This window comes from Pelecanus crispus, chromosome 17 (genome assembly GCF_030463565.1).
Source record: "Pelecanus crispus isolate bPelCri1 chromosome 17, bPelCri1.pri, whole genome shotgun sequence".
Lineage (NCBI taxonomy): Eukaryota > Metazoa > Chordata > Aves > Pelecaniformes > Pelecanidae > Pelecanus > Pelecanus crispus.
In genome coordinates, this window is record NC_134659.1 from 3,548,580 (window position 1) to 3,568,550 (window position 19,971).

General features: G+C 56.4%; 1 protein-coding gene across 1 annotated transcript; it reads right to left on the minus strand.

Moving 5' to 3' along the window:
* Positions 1-8,172: 8,172 nt before the first annotated feature.
* Positions 8,173-19,143, minus strand: MTCH1 (mitochondrial carrier 1). Its single transcript, XM_075722285.1, is given in 13 exon segments — positions 8,173-8,910; positions 9,321-9,396; positions 10,109-10,176; positions 10,367-10,414; positions 10,781-10,874; positions 14,186-14,245; positions 15,056-15,107; positions 15,560-15,617; positions 15,935-16,012; positions 16,476-16,582; positions 17,923-18,007; positions 18,864-19,070; positions 19,072-19,143. Coding segments are annotated over 13 exon segments (1,080 nt in total). The 3' UTR covers positions 8,173-8,835.
* Between the last annotated feature and the right edge of the window lie 828 nt (positions 19,144-19,971).

Sequence of the window (19,971 nt, forward strand, 5' to 3'; positions counted from 1 at the left end):
GGAGGAGCGGGGAAGCCAGGCAGGGGGGAAGGAGGAGGAAAAATTTGGTGAAGGAGGAGGGGCGTCTTTCATGGCTCCAGAGCGCCTGTGAAGTGCATGGCAGCCGGGAAGGAGGACCCTGCCCTGCAGACAAGCTGCTTTTGTTGCATCCCAAAAGGGCCTAAATTAAGTTTGACAGAAAGAGGGCAGATTCACATGCGCCGGGGCCAAACCCCCGGGCTCGGTTACGGCCGGGCAGACCAGGAGAGCTTCGGCACGGCGGTGCCAAATCTCACCCGGGTGCGAGGGGAGAGGCGCGAACCTCCACGAGGCAGGAGGCACTGGGCGGCCGCGAGCGGCCCCGTTAATCGTCCCGATGCCTTCGCAAAGCAGCTTCCTCCCAGGAGCGCCCGGCTCGGTCCACCTCCAAAGCCTAAAGGCCGTCATCGCTCCGGGAAAAGCTGCCGCCGGAGTGCTCCCTCGGCCAGCTTCGCTCGCCGGGGCCGGCGGAGCCTCCGGCCCCGCTCCCTGGCATCTCCCCGGCCCTGCCGCCTGCCCTGGCATGCCGTGCCAGCGTGAAAAACAAGCCAGCTTCTAAACAGTTAATGCTGACAAAACCAGACCGCTTGAGTTCCCTCCTTCCCGAATCGCTCCTGGTGTAATTCACCCCCCCAAAAAGAAATAAAATTATCCTCCTCCTCTGACCTTGCACCGGTGTCCTCCCTCCCTCCCATCCTCCTTCTCCCTCCTTCCACCCTTCCCATGCCCCCACCCTGCGCTGGCACGGCCGGCCGGGAGCACGCGTGCCCGCCGGTCTGCTCGGCGCTACGAGCTCCCACCACGTTAGCTGCGGCTGCCATGTTGAATTGCAAATCCGACATGATTCGACATATTTTTTTCCCCCCTCGGCGGTGCCCGGTGGGGAACTAAAGAAGCACCCGCACGACACGCACCCAGCCCCGGGTGGCTCTCAGGGATGTCCCGGGCGGCGGGGCGAGGGCAGGGAGAGAAATCACCCTCCAGTCCTGCTCCAAACACTGCACATAGGGACCTGCCTATCTGCTATACATCCCTCTCTATAGGAGACCGATTTTAAAGTCGGATGTTTTAGCACCAAAGGCCGGAGGACTCGACGGGAAGGGGTTTCAGGGAGAAGGCAGGTTACAGCAACAACAAAGCGACTAAGCAAGTGGCGGAACAAAACGTTATTTCAAATCAAAGGCAAAAAAACCCAACTGCATGAACAAAAAAAAAAAAAAAAAACACACCCAAAATTAAGAGTGAGGTTCGATTTCGTACCAAGGCAGCAAGAGAGACGCACCGTGGAAGAGAGTGGTTTTGTTGTTGAGTGGTGGCTGGATTTAGCTCCGCTTATCCGGACAATCATCAGGGAAGGATCCTTTTCCGAGAAAGGCCAGTTTGAGTGAGACAGCTTTTTTTTTTCCCTTCTCTCGCTCGCTCTCTCCCCTTTCCTTCTCCTCGCAGCTCAACGCCAAGAAATGGGCGGTGCCTGGATGCCAGGCTCCATCCGAACGAGACACCCAAGGCCAACGGAGGCTGGCACAAAGGCGAGCTGGCAGGAATTCCTGCACTCGGAGCCGCGCGCTCGCGGGATGAGCCCACCACCTCCCAAAAAATCAATCTCCGACACCGCCCGCTCCGGAAAGTTGCCCCATTGGGCTCGACAACAACCCACCAGGCTCAAGCACGGGGGGAAAAAAAGGACAAGGGGAGGGGGAAAACAAAAAACCAAAAAAAAGCCAAGACTTTCCTTTGCATCGACGCAGGTTAAACAAAAGGCCTGGGGAGGTGGATTCTTTTTTTTCCGCCCCCCCGGGCTCCTTTTCCCGCCTGCCCGTCCCCCTCCTCCCTCCTCGCGCCCTCCATCGCCGGCTCCCTCGCCCGCTGCCCCAGCGTCCAGGCAGAAATGAGCCCTGGGCTCCCTCCTTCCTGGTTTTAGCACGACAGGAGGCGGCGGGTCCTTGAATAGGAACACACACACCCAACGCAAGAGGGATCCGATGGGGGGGGGAGAGGGAAAAAAAAAAAAAAAAAGGCCAAAAAAAAATATATACAAACAACCACCCACCTTCCATGGAGGATGGTTGAGAGCAGTCGCCGCCAAGGGGGCCAGATTGGGTGCCAGGGGGTATTTTTGGCCTTTTTTTTGTTTTTTTGCTGCCCTAGCACCTGGGTCATGCCGATTGTAAGAGGGGAGTCGCGGCGGGTTGGGGAAGGGACCGGAGAGAGCGGGGGGGCGGCCGGGGTTGGTAGCGCTGCTGGGGAAGATGCCAAAAAAACAAAACAAAACACGTTTTCATTTTGTCTGCACCAGCCTGGGCGCAGGCGAGCGCGGGAGAGAGGGAGGGAGAGGGAGGCGCACGCCGCCAGCGAGCTGCCGCGCTCAGACGCGGGCCTGCGGCCACGTCCCTCCGCAGCCGCCCCGGCAGCCGCTCCCGCTCCCTCGTCCCCCTCTCCCTGCCCACCCGGCTTCGCCTGCCAAGTCCGAGTTGGCACGGCTCCCCCGGCTGCGCCGAACAAAGCCGTCACCCATCCCCGAGCCGGCGCTGACAGTAAGCAAAGTGACAGGCGCATCTTCCGCATGTTAATCCAAACGGCGGAAGGCGAACGAGCGATGGAGGCCCCCCCCTTGCCATGCACGCACACACCCCCCCCCCCGCCGCCGCCGCCGGCCCGCGCACCCCACCCTTGGCACCCGCCGGCCTCGTGCGGGGATGGCGAGGCCCCCGCCGGCGGGAGCACCGAAGCCTCCCTGTCGGCGAGGTTTAAATCGAGCCAAAGCCCCGCTCGGCGGGCAAACGAGGCCACTCGGCATCTGCTGTACCTGTTCCCGCTGCCTTCATCTCGCCTTGGAACCGTGACAAGAGCGCACTCGCCTCTGGTGGGCTCTCAAAGCCGCGGGTCTGTAACCCTTTGCAGGAAGTTGGCACCGATCCCAGGTAGGACTTTACTCCCCGGCTCTCGCTCTCTCCCCCCACCTCCGCCTCCCGCTCCCTCCCCTCCGCTCCCCCACCCATCCTGTCCCTTGGGCCCCTCTCGCGTCCCCCAAAACACCTCCCGGCCCCCCGCTCCCCCTTCCGCCACTCGCCCGCCTCGGCGGCCGGGGGACGAGGCGGGGGGCGGCCGACGGCTGCTGGGCGCCCACCGAGCCCCACGCGCCCGCCGCTCTTGCACACATACCCTTTAAGGATGACCTGGGCAACACAGAGAGCAACAACTTCCTGCTCCGGCTCCCTAAAACGCCTGTTTCCACGCAGGGGTTAGGCGGCGCGGCGAGACGGGGGGAGCTGGGAGGAGGTTTGGGGGTTTGTCGTCATTGAACCGTGCTTTTTTTTTTTTTTTTTTTTTTTGCCTTTTTTCCTTGCCTTTTTCCCTTTTTTTTTTTGCCTTTTTTCTATTTTTTTTCCCCTTTTTTCTTCTTTTTTTAACGCTTTTTTTTTTTTTTGGAACGTATATTTTTGCCCAGCAGCCCGAACCCAACGCAAAGGGAAAGGGGGGGGAAGAGAAATCAAATGGGAAAAGAATAGCTCCAAGTCGGCAGGACAATGCACGGGAAACGGGGAGATTAGCGTAGCTCTCGAAATCCATCGCGCCCTCCCCATTTCTGAACCGTTCGCCCCCGCGCCTCGTTTTTTTTAATACTCCCAGCTCCTGAATTATTCTAGTCCACGAGCGGGAGGGGAGCGCACAGTCCGGAGTCCCTCGGAGCTGCCAAGAGCATTGCAACAGGAAAGAAAGAAAGCGAGAGAGGGAGAGCCGGGCAGAGCCCTCACAATCGAGCAGCGAGAAGAGCAAGGAGAAATTAACATCCAATTAGTGCCGTGTTTAACGAGGGAGACAGAGGCGGCTGTTGTTTTATTGCCCTGTTCTTTTCAGGCGCATCTGACAGGCAGCGGGGAAGGCACCCCTGCTCCAAGTGACGTCATCATATTTTATTTTTTAATTTTTTTTTCCCCCCTTTTTTCCCCCCGTCTTTCCTCCTCCAAGTTTCGCGGAGACCGTCTCGGCAACTCGGCCAGGGAAATTCAGGACTTTCTCGCGTTCAAGCCGTCGGCTCCCCCCTCCGCCTCTGGCCTCTTCCCCCCCCCCCCCCCATCCCCAACACCAACCCCGGAAAAACAAACGCGCCAACCCACCCCAAAGTCTTTGTTCTTCAAAAAAAAAAGGAGAGGAAAAAAAAAAAAAAAAACAAAACGTTGGGATCAGAGCCGAAGGGAGCCCGGAGGAGGTTTCTCCGCGTGCGCGTCCGAGTGCGTGCGTGCGTCTGTCCCCTCTCCCGTCCCTCTCCCCAGACGGCTCGCTCGCCTTGTAAAACTTTGCGGCATGTGACGCTGCTCCGGCCTCCTCTGGCAGCCTGACAAGAGCCGCACCGCCCGGCCGCAGAGCGCAGGCGGCTTTTAAGGGAGAAACTCCATTCCTAAAGATTAGAGAATTAACACGTTTTCGGCAAGGGACGGCGCCTCGGACAATGGCCGCCAAGGCGAAGGCACCGCGGACCCTCGCCGTGCCGGGGCGCGGCGGGGGGGAGAGGAGCCGAATCGAAAGCCGGGGAGAATTTTCCCCCCTCCCCGGCTCGCTGGGCCTGCTGCTTCTCCCCCGGACCGCGGGGCCCAGCGCCGTGCGAGCGCCGAGGGAGGCATGTGGGGGCCACGGCAGCTGCGGGCAAAGGCACCTCGGCTGACGCCGGCCGGCCTGTGCCGCCACCTCTTTCCCCAAGGCCTGGGGTCTCCTCGGGGTGGGATGAAATGCTGCCGGCTCCCCCCGAGAGCACCGCCATCCCAGGAGGGGACGGGGAGGCTCAGCTTGCGGGGAGTTGAGGTTTCCCCCCAAAAAAGGGCCCGCAGCAGGGAAGGGGGAGCGTGGAAAGCAGCTTCCCCACGCTCTTCCCCTGCTCTTACAGAGCCGCCGCCAGCGTGGCAGGTCAGGCCACCGCGCCGAGCTTTCCCGCCGTGCCCTTTGTGGCCTTTTCTCCTTGTTTCCAGCCGAGATTTCCCTTGTCCAGGGAGGGAGGAATCCAGCGGGACCCAGCTGGCTCCTCCGTAACATCCCGCTGCGAGGGAAGGTCATCCCGGGGGACGGGGCCACCCCGCTCCCACCAAGGACGGGGCTGTGCGAAGGCAGGGGACAGGTCCAGGGCCACCGCGCCGCCGGCGCCTGGGTCCGCTCCAAGTCCCCACCCTGAGCACTTCCCGGCACCGGCCAGTCCCACCTCCCCGGCGGCAGGATCTCCTCCGCGAGGGTTATTATTATTTTTTTTTTATATATATATATATATAGTTTTTAAAGAATTCTTTGCCTACGTGGAGCTCGGTGCTGCGGGAGAACAGCGCAAACAGCCTTATTGCGGGCAGCCGCGCCGCAGGGGTGCTTCCTGACGCGCGGCCACAAGACGGGGCCCCTCCATCGCTGCCAGGGCTGGCAAGGGCAGGTGGAGGGGGGGCTGGCAGCCCCGGGGCCTTCCCGCTGACCAGACACCAGGGCGACGGGCACCATGCAGTCATTGGGAGAGGTTTGCCGGGCTGCTTTCATCCCGGCTCCGCAGCAGGGAGAGCAGCACGCGCCGGGTGCGGGTTTGGTTTTAACCTGAAGGGTCTTTAGCCGGACGGCTCTGCAGGGGGAGAGGGAAGGACGATGCAACCAAGCCGAGCTCAGCTGCGCTTTCCCTGGGCACAAGGGCTTCACCAGCACCTCGTTGCTCCCCAAATCCTGCCAGACACAAGCGTCCAGGCCCTACGCAGAGTCAGGGCAGCCTTGACCTGAGTTTCCCTCTCCGGCTGCCGTCGCTGCCTCCCTTCTCCCCCGGCAGCTGGGAGCAGATGAGGCCAAAGTCCTGGCAATCTCTGTTTTCCACTGAAGGCTGATAAACCACGCAGGCACAGAACGGCAGCAATCTCCACCCATCCCCGGTTTTGTGCAGGAGAGAGTCAATATTTAAACCTAAGTTTGTTTCCTGGGCAGATAGGGGAGCGCTGGGGCCGTAGGTGGGAGAAATCCCCGGCACCATCCCAGGCACCGGACCGAAACCTCCTCCTACACCCCTTCATTTGTTCTCCCCAGGGCAGGTCTCACCCTGGATCCCCTCTCCTGTGGGAGCAGGGCCCCATTCCCATCAGCTGTGTGACACGAGCACCAGCTGCGGGGCTGGGCACCCACTAACGGGGCGGCAATTTAAGGGAGGGGGGGTACTCAAGCACAGTTTGGGTTGTCTCCTTCCCTGCTCCTGGTACAGATGCTGTCCCTGTGGTGGAACACCTCAAATGAAGTGTGGGACAAGAAGAACCAGGGTTAGAAACAGGAGGAGGGAAGGAAATATTTAATCATCCTATGAATGGCAGCCCCTGCTTCAGGGTAAGGCCATGCACTGAAACCTTTGAAACATGGTTTTCATTTCAATTGCCCAAAAACTATATTCAAGTGTTGCGTTTTCAGCAAACCTCATGGGTCCCAGTGAACTGGGCAGAAATTGCCGGCAGGATGCTTGCTCTGGTGCAGATTTAGGTAAATTCCTTAGGTAAAATCCTTAAAGGAAAGGAAATGGCACTTTCCATTGCAGTGGCTGCAGCCAGGCTGCGTGCAGGGTATAGGAGGTTTTACAGGCATGTGAGCAGCAGAAGGTGGCCTTAATTTGGAAGGCAAAGGCATGTGTTCCTGAGCAGGCATTGCGCGAGCTGGGAGCTGTTGGGTACCCAGTGCTGGGGTAGGCAAGAAACCAGCTAATGTGTTACAGGGCAGGTGGGCAGGGACCCTGCGAGCTGCACAGGGGAGGATGGAGCGGCTGAGCCCACCCGATGGGCTCAGAGCGGGTCTGACAGCAGCAAAGGGTCTCTGTCAGCCCTTCCAGAATTGCTCAGGGTCAGTTTTGAACTCCAAATATCTACTTTTGTGTGTGGTTTCAAGCAGCTGAGCCCACTGCTGCCTCCACACTCGCTCCAGGTGCTCCCAGTTTGCTCAGCCTAAACCTGCTGACCTTCCACAGAGGTGAGGAGGATCAGAGGGAATCTGAGTTTGCAACAGCTGGTTTAGCCCTGGCTTTGGGGAAGAAACCAAAGGAAATGCCTGTGTTAAACTGAAACCTTCCCTGAGTGAGGGAGCCCGTTAAGCAGAAAAAATTAACGTTTTAAAAAAAACACCCAAGAGTTGTTTTTTAGTTGTATTTCGGAGCACAGTTAAATCCTCTTTGAAATAAATCTCTGGTGTTAGGGAACGGGGCCATGCATTATTTAACTTTTGTTACTGTAACATAAACTGTATGGGAGGAAGGAAGGACAGACAGGACTGACTTCACAACACTGAAGGGAGCTGGGTGGGAACCACCGGTCCCAGCGCGTACCAGCGCTGTCCCACAGGCCCTGGCTGGGAGGTGCGGATCAAACCCATCTGACAGATGAAGGACCCCTGTGTGATGCAGGCTGGGGTCCCCAGAGGACCAGGATGGGATGTGACCCCCGCTGCTGCAGCACCCGGAGAACCTGCTCAACGACCCCAAAACCTCTTCCCAGGGAGTGCAGCAACACCTCTGTGCAAAAGACTGCTTCGTGGGGGAACCAAAATGGGGGAAATCTGCCTGGCTGCTGTGACAGTGCAGACTGGTGCAAAAAAAAAAAACAACCCCAAAAAAAACCCTCTTGTGTGGGGAGCTGAGGATAAATCCTGCCCTGCCGCCACCGGCGAGCTCTGCTATGCAAGGGCTGGCCGTGCTCCTGTGTGCACGAGGAGCCCTTGACCCCGACGCCTCACAAGCCTTTGGCCAGCTTGAGGTTTATTCCTTCATTCCAAACAGCAATGGACCAAGCCCCTCCTGCAAGGCGAGCTGTTTGGCATGTAGCTATTAGCAGGACGCTGCCAGGCAGCAGCCCAGTGCCAAAACGCGTAGCTCCGCGTCCATCAGTGAAGCGGCGATGCTCGGGTTCGGCAGGAGCCCGGCAGGGCTCGTGGTGCTGCCAGCTGGGAGACACCGAAGGGATGCAGCTGTGCCGGTACGGAGACACGCTGCACCCAAGCATGGGCCGGTCCCACCCAGGACCCATCTCCTGAGAAATGCGTACAGGCTGCCTGCCCAGGTTACCCCCAGCAGCTCTGTTGGGCGTATCCTAAATACAGCCCGTCCCGCTGCAGAAAGCCTTCCCAAAGCAGCTCCCATCTGCAGCGCACATCCCTCCCCAAGCGCCCCTCCATGTCCAAGTCCCAACGCTGCCCTGGAGCTGAGCCATACCTGCCTCTTTGTAGTGTGACTCTGTTTCCCTTTTCTGTTTTGATACTAGAATTTCTCTTTCAAGCCCGTGGGAGGTGGCGTGCTCCCCAGTGTTCAGGTACTCTCAAAACTTTAAATATGGGTCACAGGGTTGATCTCGCCCAGGATGAGCTACCTGCCATGCAAGCATTTGCCCTCTCCAGAGGAGGTGAGGCTGGTCAGCCGGCGTAGCCTTCCCAGCAAGGCGACCTTGCATCTCCTGCCGCTTCTCAGCTCAGGCAGAACGAAGCAGTCTTTTGTGTCTGCATCTTGGAGCTGGCTCGTGTAGTACCTGGGCATTTTCTGGTTTCCCAGACTTCCCCAGTGATGCCGAGAGCTACAGCCCGGACCAAAGAGACAAGACAACTCCCTTCTGCTCTCTCTGCTACATGTCCCGGTCGAGACAGCCATGAGGATGGGGCTTTGGTCCAGCTGGAGCCTGAAGCCAGATCTCCAGAAGCCAACTTGTTGTTGGCCTTGCTGGAGAAGAGGTGTCTTGTTCTGGCACCACAGACTTTGGATCGAAAAGAAAAAATATACATATATCGAAACAAGCTTAGGGTTTCTTGAGGAGTCCAAGTTCATCGCTTCTCCCTGCCCAGGAGTCAGTCGATGGGGAAGCAGGCGGCTGGCATGGGCGCTCTGCGGAAGAGCAGGCTGGAGCCGCGGAAGAGCTGCCCCTGAGGAGGAGAGAGAGCACAGGGTCAGGGCAGCCGTGCCGAGACCCGGCCAGGGAATTGCAGCTGGGGACCGACTCATGGCCGCTGCAAGGCCTGAGCACCCCGCGTTGCTAGAGGAGAAAGTGGGGTTTCAGCCCTGTGGGTGCTGGCATTGGGCATTTCCCCCAGGGACGACTGATGGCAAGGGGCAGAGCCATCTTGCTTTGCTGCATGCAGTGCGTTGGCTAACAGGCTGCAAGCTCAGGGCATGTAATGGGCACACCAGTACTGCCATGCGTGGTACCAGTGCCAGAACGGAAGGAGTTACAGAGCACACCAAGGATGCAGCACAGGCGCTTTTTGGGCAGCACCAGAGACCTCAGGTAGGAGCAGAGGGAGCCCAAAGCCCCGCGTGTGCCCTGCTCCCTCACCTGAGCACTGAGATACCTCCAGCAGTGGATCCAGGATGTAAACGCGGGAGCGTAGGGAGGGAGGCCGGCACGCAACCTGCATGGCAACAAGAAATAGCTGAGCCGGTCTGTACAGATGTCACATTATCCAGACAGGTAACACAAGAGCAGCAATAAGTGTAAGTGAGGACACAAACAGTGTCCACACCAGGCTGAAGGCCAAATGACCAGCTCGTTACTTACAATGCAATGGATCATGTAATTTAATTACCCCTGGAGTGTACAAAGGAGCTTTACCTGGATACGTTGAGAGTCCAGGACTATACACTCTATCTACACCTTCAAGAGCCAGCGGATATCGAGAAAACACTACACCAGCGGCTTGCATCCAGTCCGCTTCCCAAAAGCATAAATGCAGAAGACCTCTTGCAGCAGTGGGATTGGGAAAGCAAGCTTGGTCCTGCTCCTGTCTGCACCCATCGCCGCATTAAGAGCTTTGCTTTCCCTCGTGCTGCTCCCCCGAGCCAGCACGGTCCCTTTGATCCCTTCTGCCTCCGGTCTAGTTCAGATCGGACCGCACCACGATGACTCTCCCTATTTCTCTCCACTTGAGCTTTTACGCTGCTCTTGTCTGTGCCCTCTGATCTAAAATTATAAGCGACCTGGGACAGGAAACGAGCCAACTCCGTGAGGTGCCATATAGTTTATGGTTCTGTATGAAAGCTCTACGATCGTTAGCAGAGGATTCAGACAACAAGGGGCTGGAAGAAAGGAAGGGAAAGCCTTAGATCTCAGTGTGACAGACATACCCACAGTTGTTCACTGCCATGAGATCTCCCACGAGAAGGAATGGGTACGTCAGCATGCTTACGGCGATCTGAAAGCACAGAAAAACAGTAACCTCTCTTAATGTTCACCATGTCAAAAAAGCTAGTTCCAGCTTTTGCATGTTAGCAAAGTTATCCTCATCTTTGGATATAAAGTACAGACCAGCCTTTTCTCCCAGACCATGAGCTCTAACCCAACAGGTGTCAAGAAGAGAAATGACATGGCAGTTGCCTACGTACCCCCATCACAAATTTTGTGTAGCTCCGGATCACCGATGCCTGGCTGAACTGGAAAGAGAAACCAAAGGGATTACAGAGGAGGCGGATGACACCAGGCTGTCACTGTCACTACATGATATCCCTCTGAGCCTGAGACGATGGGTGTGGGGCAGGGAAAGAAGACAGAAAGCAACAGTGACCACACTGCATCCCAGCTGAGAGCCAGGAGAAACATTTGCTATCAAACCTGATCCCTTAAATGGCAGCTGAAACGCAGCCCTGAGCTGACATGGCACCTTTAGCACTTTTACAGTGTTCTATCCAAAGCCCAGTGTCTGTTTGTACTAAATTAGCCATTAACCTCCCATTAACTCCCTCCAACTGCAGCTGCTTGGTACAGGCCCCCCAAACCCTCCATCGGGCACTTCCACTCACATTATCGTCCACTGCATAGGTGTTGATGAAGTGAGCCAAGAGGTTGCAGCACCAGAGGAAGATGACATCCCCCAGGATGTGAGGGACTAAGCCGCTGCAACAGCAAAGAGGGGTGTGAGGTGCAGAAGGGTCCCAGTGCCGCCTTCCGAGGTGCCCAGCCCTCCCTCACTCCTTCCACCAGCGTAAAGGAACCCCATTCCCCCAAAATGCATCTTTACTTTGGGAAGAACTGAAGGGAAAAGCGGAGACTTCAGGGAAGAGCTCCCCCGGCCTTCAAATGTGGTCCTACACGTGCTGCCAGCTGCTCCGGACAGGGGATGCTCTGGAGTAGGAGTGTGGGATCTGTTGTTTGGGCATGACTCAGCCAAGTCCCCTTGTTCTACCCCAAATCCCTTCTTGGCCCAACTCCTGCTCTGAAACCCAGGCAAGACACAGATGAAGCAGGTTTCTGTTAAGCTCATTTTGCAGATGCTCTTCCGGATGCAGAATTAGAAGTTTGTGGAATCTCTTTGTGGAATCTCCCTCCTTCTGGAAATTAAAATGAGGGGGGTAGTTCCTGCAAAACCTGCTCTACTGCAAAGGGGGATTAACTGGGGGCAGCACTCCAGCCCCTGATTTTCCCCGTCCCTGCTGCCATCTGAGAGCACAGGACACGGGTGATGTGCTGCTTTGGCTTACGACTCTCATCGACACGCAGGCTGGAGCTCCCAGCAGCACAAGCACCCCCAGCTTCTGCAGCTAATGGCACTAAAATATTAACAAAGCCTTTCAGAAGGTTTCTCCAGTTCGTCAGAGCTCCTGCAGCATCTGTTGCAGCAGCAGAGGCGTCAAGCACAGGGGCCTCCTGCTTTGGCTGTGCAGTTGTTCCACTGCAAAAGGATCCAGGTGCGTGTTAAACCTGCCTGTTTCACCAGCAGATGTGTTGAGACAGTTCTGAAAACGAGCCTGTTGAGAGCCACACGAGTGTTTGCTGGCTGGAAAGGGCCACCTCTAAGCACCCTAGTTCAAGTCCTTGATTTCTTCCCAAACACCATGCTGCCCTTCAGAGAAGGGGACCAGTTTTGTTTCCTGCTGTGGTTGCTGCAGCAGCAGAACGGCAACAAGGACTGCATGCTCTGATCCAGCCTGCTTTGCTTGCTTGGTGTTAGGGCTTATACTTTCTGAAGACAACCTGTGTATTGTCAAGGCTGTGGCAGCTCTGGAGACGCAGCCGAGGTCTCAGGGGCTAGGCACAGCAGAAGTCTTCAACAGAAGATCTGCTGGCTTAAAAGATGTGATACATGAGAGCAATGGACAGGACTAAGAAATCAAAGCTCTCTGGTCCCAAAGAGATGGTCTGCTTTGCATTTAGCATTCAGCCTTTGTAAAAAAAATCCTTTAACTCAAAGTCAAGTCTGAAGCAGACTCGTGAGCTGCTGCAGATACAACAGGGGCTTAATAAAGTCCAGAAACAGAGGGCTGGTCCAGGACTGGGCCATGGCAGCTGTTTAAGCAAAACCTCACCCATCTGTCGATAAGATAATCGGATCATTTGTTCTGTTTGCAATAAGGATCCCACCCCTCTCTCTCCTCTGCCATCAAAGTAATGATGGATGCTGGGCCTGAGTTTATGGGATGACTGGAGACCAAGGGTTTGAGAGAGCTGCAGAAGGGGTCTAAAAAAACCAAATTCATTGTGCTACAACTCTCACGCATGGTGAGGTGTCCAAGGAGATCCGGACTAGGAATATTTTTAGAAGATGACAAGTCATTAAAAGCTGAAACAGCAGCAGGCAGATGAGGAAGCCTGCACAGTGTACGGTGATGCAACCCAGCAGGAGAAACCCCAGTGCCGGGGAGCTGGGACAAGCCATCTTCAAGCTGACCGTGCACAGCAGTTTCGGAGCCCCGGGAATATCTTTCTGGTTTGCTGGCAGGCAGGAGACTGATGCAGATAGGAGGGGAAGTGAGATAAGTCCATCCCCTGAAAAGTCTTTATCTCTAGCCAGGCACACATCCAGAGTGAACGTGTGCCGCTGTTATTGCTGCAGAGAGGTTATAAGACCATGAGAAACAAGTGCGCCGCAATGATTTTAAGGGAGCAGATGTGTTTGGATTGTTAGGAGGGCTGAGAGCAGAGAAGGAGCAGTTTGGTCCTACAGATGCAGTTTGCGTTCCCTTCACAGCAGTGTGATTTCCTAGCGGGGTTGTAGAGCACGTACAACTTCAGAGCCCTCCTGAGACATTTTGGGTTGTGTTAAAGCCTTTCCTGTGAACTATTAAGTTTAATTAGGCTACCAACAGTGTTTATTTTATGTGGAGGAAGGGAATGCAGCAGCTCCTTTCATGTTATTTCCTCGGGAGGTGGAGGAGAGGGAGGGCTGCCAGGCAGCACGCTCTGGCCGTGCCCCACGCACAGGGAGCATCCCAGAGGAACCTGTATTTGATGGAGGAGAGTTGGGGCTGCACAACTCAGCAGAGAAGCTGGGGGCCGCAGAAGGAAGAGGCGGTGACACTCAAGTGATGGGGTCTCCACAGACCCCTGGCCCTTTCCCCTTGGGGAAGGACAGGGTGAGACCCCCTGTGATTGCTTGCCTCTTCCTAATGCATTCATGTTTCCTATGGAGGCCCAAATTTTGTGATTGCAGAGCTAAAGGCATCAGGCCTGAAAAGCCCTCCTGAAATTTCAGAGCTGCCTTTACTGTTATTGACATAACAAAGTGAGTTATCTCCCCACCGGGAGCGGAGGCAGCAGGTGGTTCTGCTTTTATATAGATGTGGGGGAAAAAAGGCAAGAAGTGTTAATTAAGGGTTCAAGCAAAAAGGTGTCCACTAGACTTCCCCTTTAGGCGATGCCATCAATTTGCTGCGCTTGTAAGCGGCTGGAAGCATCTTTCAGCTTCAGGTCCAGGCAGCAACGCCGCTGCTCTGGGCAGCATCACGCTCCTGCCGTACAGGCGAACCTGCTGCAGGCACAAACCACCTGCTCGTTCCAAGCACCCACGGTGCTCTTCAGAGGAACGTGCTGCTTATCCAGGCCCTGGCTTTTATTTCAACAAGGGGTCTCATTGTTGCGCTTGATCTTGGTGCCTGTTGCACAAACAAATGCTTTAAATGCCCCTTCACTGAAACACAAAGAAGTGCCAAAGGGAAAAAGAAAGGTAAGAGAAAATACAGGGGTTTCCCTGGGCTCTGAAGGTTTGATTGAAGATAAGATCTGGGGCAAACTTAATGGTCAAACTGGAGTGCGGTCAAAGGCACAGATTTAATCTGTGCTCATGGGAGTGATGTGAGAGTCCTGCGGTCAGACAAGGTTTCAGATGGGGGGAGCTCAGCACGACTCCTTTAACTGAGGTTAGCAGAGCAGCCAGAAGAGTCATCAGCGCCTTCAGACTATGGGAGAAAGTATTTAAACAACTCACGTACACAAAGAATCCCAGGATCCCTTCTTCCTTAAATATCCTGCCGATGGCGCTGAACACACCACTGCCGAGAAAGGAAAAGAGCTGTAAGCGTGCAGGGGTTGCTCTGTCTCTGTCCCATGCAGCTTCACGTGCGCTCTGCAGCCACCAGCCATAGCTGCGTCCCGCCCTGCCATCACACCAGCAATGCAGCAGGCAGCTCTGTTCTGCTGCTTCTCCTCAACCCGTGAAGGAGGGTTTTGTCTGCAATAACGCCTGGGACAACACTCAGCTTCCTGACAACTGTTTAAATGCTGAAGCTGGAAGAGCTCTGCTTGGCTTTGTGTGAGCGGATACACGTGCCACAGCACGTAATCTGCGTCGATTAGGCTGATTCTCAACCCAAGAACCCTGTCCCGCCTCTGGGAGCTCGCACTGGCAGTCGTGGTTTAGCTGCAATCGTGTCTAACACACTTTCAGGTGTTCAGTGCAGTTTTGCCCTGCAGTGAGGTAGATATTACTGAAAAAGGCTTGGAAAAATCTTGCAGGCTAGCAGGGTTGTAGCACCACCTTGTATTACCTAACTGCCTCCCTGCTGACTTCCCTTCCTATTAACACCTAAAGCAAAAGGCAGGAGACTCACTGTGTGAGCAGCAAGGTGTGCTACAGCCACCAAAACCCCCATGGGCATGAGGCACATCAGGGGCACAGCCCAGCCTTCCCACATCCCTTCACCCCGCAGTTACCCACCCTCTAACCACGGCTCAGATTCACTTTTCAGTCTCCCAAACCTCCTGGGTTGCCATAGCCCCCACTCCACGGGAGCATCTGGCATGGCTGATTCCAGAACTCACGCTTCTGTGCGCCCAAACCCTTCAGACCTGCAGCCGCTCACCTGTATTTGACTTCCCGGCCTACGAACTGGACCATGCAGCGCATAGAGATCACTATGAGGAAAGAAACACAGGGCTGACAAAGAAACAAATCCAGTTTGGGTTGCAACAGATGCGAAGGAAAATGCAACCTGACCCTTCTGCCCTCCCTTCCCTCAACTCGCATCACCTCCAGCTCCTCTTGGTGGTCCTCATCGCTGCAAGACTCGTTAGAAACCAGTGCCCTCCCCTAGTATGTAAGTGATGGGAAGGATTTCTGGCCCTAACCGCAACAGGATCTCTAGGACAAGCTCTTGGATGAATGGGAAGAGAGCACCTCGCTGCTTGGCTGAGTTAGGCCCTGAAGGGCAACGCAAGTGTCAGCCTCCCTAAGCAACCACTCAGACCTGCATCTGTTCCGCAGTTTCATAAGAAGCCATTTCTGATGGAGAAGCACATCAAGGAAACGGGGTTTTGGGGCGATTCTCAGTCTGGAGAGGGCTGCCAGGCAGAGGGACAGGACTCACCGTGCAGCGGGTGTGAGACAACCCGGGACACGCACTGCATCATCATCTCGTGAGATGTCTGGGGAGGAAAAAAGCACACCTGTATGAAAAGCTGCACTGCTCCACCTGCACAGATCAGGCCCTTTCCCTTAGTGTAGGGAAACGCATTTCAGGTCCCTCTTTTGAAATCTGTTGTTTGTGATAAACCTCTATTCCTACAAAATATTTCACAGCTGGACAGCCAGAGTGGCTACTAAATACCACAGCCTTTTCACCCAGAGTTTCTCTCCAAGTAATTTCACCTGCAGCCCACAGTTTAAGCTTCCTCTGCTCTCCAGGCACATCCTCAATGCGACCTCCCCGATCACTCATCAACATGCAATATCCACTTCGCACCTCTTTCACCACTTTCCTAAGGGAGGTCTTCACATCATCCTTGTTAGAAACGTGCTCCATGTCTTCCAGTGGAAAGGCCTGAGTGGAGAGAGAAGAAACATATGGTCAAAGCTGATGGAGACGCTGACCCACAAACCCTCGATGCCTGAGGACAGGAGGAAACCACGAGCAGTTGCACTCTAGATGGGACGAGAAGAAAAGGAGAAGAAAAAACAGGCAAGAAGGAACATAGGAGAAGGAAGGATGAAAAGCAAAACAGGGGAAGAGAGGTGTCACGAAACTGCTTACTAAAGATAAAAGGCAAGTGGTTGTTCAAATTAAATTAAAATTGTTTAAAAAGCAAGTTTTAGGGATATGGGCAGTGTTCTCCTGTCCTGGAGGACTGTTCAAAGCCCTTCAGAGATGGAGAGGGATGGGCACTTTATTCCTCCACGTGCGATCGTGGCTGGGTGCAAGCATCATGTGCAGGCTCCCTGGCTCCGCCGCAGTAGCACCGGCCAACCCAGGAAGCTGATTTACGGAGAGAGAAGCCGACCTTTACCTTCTTCACGCTCCCCCTGGTGATGGTTGATAAAGTGCTTGAGATGAGGCGAGGAGTGAGACCGCGGAAGAGGCCTCTTTTCCCATCCACTTTCACAATGTGTCTGGCTGGGTAAGAAAACACCAGGCTGCCGTCAGTCGGGAACCGGCCAACTCGCGGAGAGCATCCCGAACACCACCGGCGTTCAGCCGAAACTGTGCCAGAGCTCGGCACAGCACAGCAGCCGCTCTGCAGTCCCACCATAAGTGCTTTATTCTAACAGTCCTAAATAAATTTCATATAGGATGCAAAGAATCCTTAAGTATTCCCTGTCATATCTGTCTAATCTGGAAGGATAGCTCCAGTATTTTGGGCTACTTCTCATCTTTTGACTGTTTTGCTCACCTGAAAGGGCTACAAGGCAGTTTGGACAGAACCAAGGTAGGGAGGGATCATCTCATGTGGTGTCACCTTCTCCCTCCACCCCGGGGGGGGTCAGACTCAGGGTTAATATGGATCTCACAAACCAGGTTGAGTTCCTGCCCTGCCACCTTCTCCCCCGCAACCTTCCTCAGGTCTCCAGCCAAAAAAAAAAAGCCAAAGGATCCAATTTCTCCCTGATATAACACGGTGGAATACAACCCACTGTGTGCTTGTGGGTACTGACTGCTCCTGCCCCCCATCCTTTGCTGTCCCAAGGGAAGCCAGGGAGGCTCTGCACATCTCCATCACGCAATGCTGGAAATCTGTTTGGAAAATCCATCTTCCAAAGGGCAGCACCGGCACATTTCCAGCCCTGTGTGTTCCGGGACAGGTCTGCAGTGCTTTCGTACTGGTCCTGTGCTGGGTCCCCCTGCCCCACGGGTGCTGCTGTCCAATTTTGGTATCAGCCCAACTTGGCTTTCAGGACTGTGAGCTCTCCTTCCCCACAGCAAAGCCGCTGTGAAAGCAACCCCCAAGGTCACAGAGTATCCACCTGCCTCTCCTGTGCTGCTCCAGCCACAAAAAGAGAAAAATAGTACTTTTTTTTTTCCTTCAAAACATATTACCCTCCCTTTTCTTGGTATTTCTGTCCCTTTAAGGCCCCATCTACAACACAAATGAGCAGGGCAGGGGGCCAAGTTATTGCAGGGCTGTTTTGTAGCAAGGAAAGGCGCTTTGCTGTCTCTAACACACACAAAACCCTCCACCAACAAACCATCTAAAACCCCACCGCCCTCCCTGCTATGGTGCAAACCCAGAGCAATGTGCCGGGGCCGCCACCTCCTTGTTGCCAGCAACAGTTAGGTAAACCTGACAGCTTTGTGACTAGTTGTAGTGTTTTATGTCTCCTTGCAGCCTCAGAATGATCCCAAGGATGCTGCCAGGGATGTGGGAGTGCTGCTGGAGGTCAGCTCGGTCTACCTGGCAGCTCCCAGCCCCGTTTTTGGGCAGGACCTTGCACTGGCAGGGAGGGACGTTCGCTCACCGTAGGTGAAGAAGCCAGGCAAGTACAGGACTTTCCTCCCCAGCACGTTTCTTCCCACGGTTGGAGGTAGTGGCTCATGCCCAACCTGCAAGAGAAACGCCATGAGCAGGTCCCGGCCCCTGTCCTGGCGTTCCCAAAGCCCTGGGGCCTTGATCCCGGCATCTGCGAGCTGCCAAAGGGTTGTGTCCCCCGCCGTCACCCTCAGATACATGGGGGGCCATGACATGGGCAGTCTCTTCCCCATTATCCAGGGTCCCCAGGGCACAGGGGGTCCTCATCCTTCCCATTTTATGGGGGTCCCTATTACAGAGGGGTTCTCAGGACACTGCAGGTCCTCATCCCCCCCTACTGTATAGGGGCTTCCCATCCCTCACTATATAGGGGTGCCCGTTGCAGGGGGCATCCACATCCCTCCCATTTTATAGGGGCCCCCACTCTACAGGGTGTCCCCATCCCCTGCCATATGAGAGGGACCCCGATGCCCCTGCTATAAAGGAGTCCCCACTGTACGGGGCTCCTCACCCCCCCGTTACATAGGGTCTCCTCGTCCCTGTTATGGGGGGCCCCGCTGTAGAAGGTCTCCTCCTCCTCCTATTGCACAGACGTCCCCATTCTATAGCTGCCCTCACCCTCCCAGGCATACAGGGACCCCCGTTACACAGGCTGACCTCGCCCCGTTACATACGGGGGTTCCCGTTGCACGGGGGTCCTCACCGCCTCCTTATACAGGGGTGTCCCCCGTTACATAGGTGCCCCCACCGTGTCCCCTGTTATAAAGGGCGGGTGTATATACAGCAGTCCCCAGCGCACAGAGCTCTCCATAGGGGCACTATATAGGGGTCCCCCTCCCTTCCTTACATCGGGGTCCCGATCCCCCGTTATACACCGGCTCCCCGTTCCCTCTTTCCGCTTCCCCCCCCCCCCCCCCGGCGGCCCCGGACCTGGACGAGCAGCTTGACGTAGAGCAGCGGGTGGCTGGCGGCGGCCAGCCCGGCTCCCAGCACCACGAACAGCCCCTCGGCGCCCTCGGACCGGGCCGCCCCCTCCCCCGGGGCCGCCGCCGCAGACCCCCCCGGGGCGGCCGCCCGCCCTCCGTGACCGCCAGGGGGCGCCCGCGCCGCCGGGGGCAGCGGCGCCGCCGCCGCCGCCATGGCCGCCGCCGCCACTGCGCCTGCGCCGCCCCCCGAGGCGTCTCTGCGTCACCGCGCCGGGAGGAACCATTGAGTGAAGGGCGGGGATGGAGGGGGGGGCGGGATGCGGGCGGAACCATTGCGGGAGGGGGGGACGGAGGCACGGTGTGAGGGCGGGGACGGGGCGGCCATGACAGGGCCGTGCTCGGGGCGGCGGCGGCCGCCGAGGGCTGTGAGGGAAGGGGGGAGGCAGCGAGGCCGTGGGGCACAGGGCGAGATGTGGCGCAGTGGGGCCGTGCCCTGTGCTCTGCTTTCCCGAGGGCTCTCCTCAGAGGGCGGGCGCCAGCAGGACACACACGAGCGGGGTCGCCATGGGGCCTGCGGTGCTGGCCAGCCTCTCGCCCGTCCCCTCCCTCCTCCGCAGCGGGTCCCTTCCAGCCCGTTCGTGGCCCTTCCTAGCAGCAGGACTGTTCGGACTCGCACACAGCCCCTGAGGGGCACCCTGGGCTCCAGTGCCTGGTGGGACGCAGCCCACCCGGTTGCGGGGGGCTCCCAGCAGCCAGGCCCGTGCAGCCGCTCAGGCCTCCTGCCCAGCTTGTGCCCTTGCGCCGTCCCCGCTGCTGCTGTGGGCTCGGTTGCGCTGCCAGTTTGGGGCACGCAGCAAGGTCCTCCCAAACTGAACAAATTCCAAGTGTTTTCTCAGCATTTCTCCTATTCGCAACCTGCTGTGCTTCCTCTTTCCTTTTGAGGCCGAGGCCAACCCAGAGGCAAGCTCTCCTACCGCAGTAAGAAAGACAGCAGATGGTCTTCGCCTTGTGCAAATCCTCCTTCCCCAAACAACATCGTGGGTCCCAGAAACACCTCAAAGCAGAGAGAGGGAGAGAAGAAGGGAGCCGCAGCCATCAGCACCTGCCTCTGC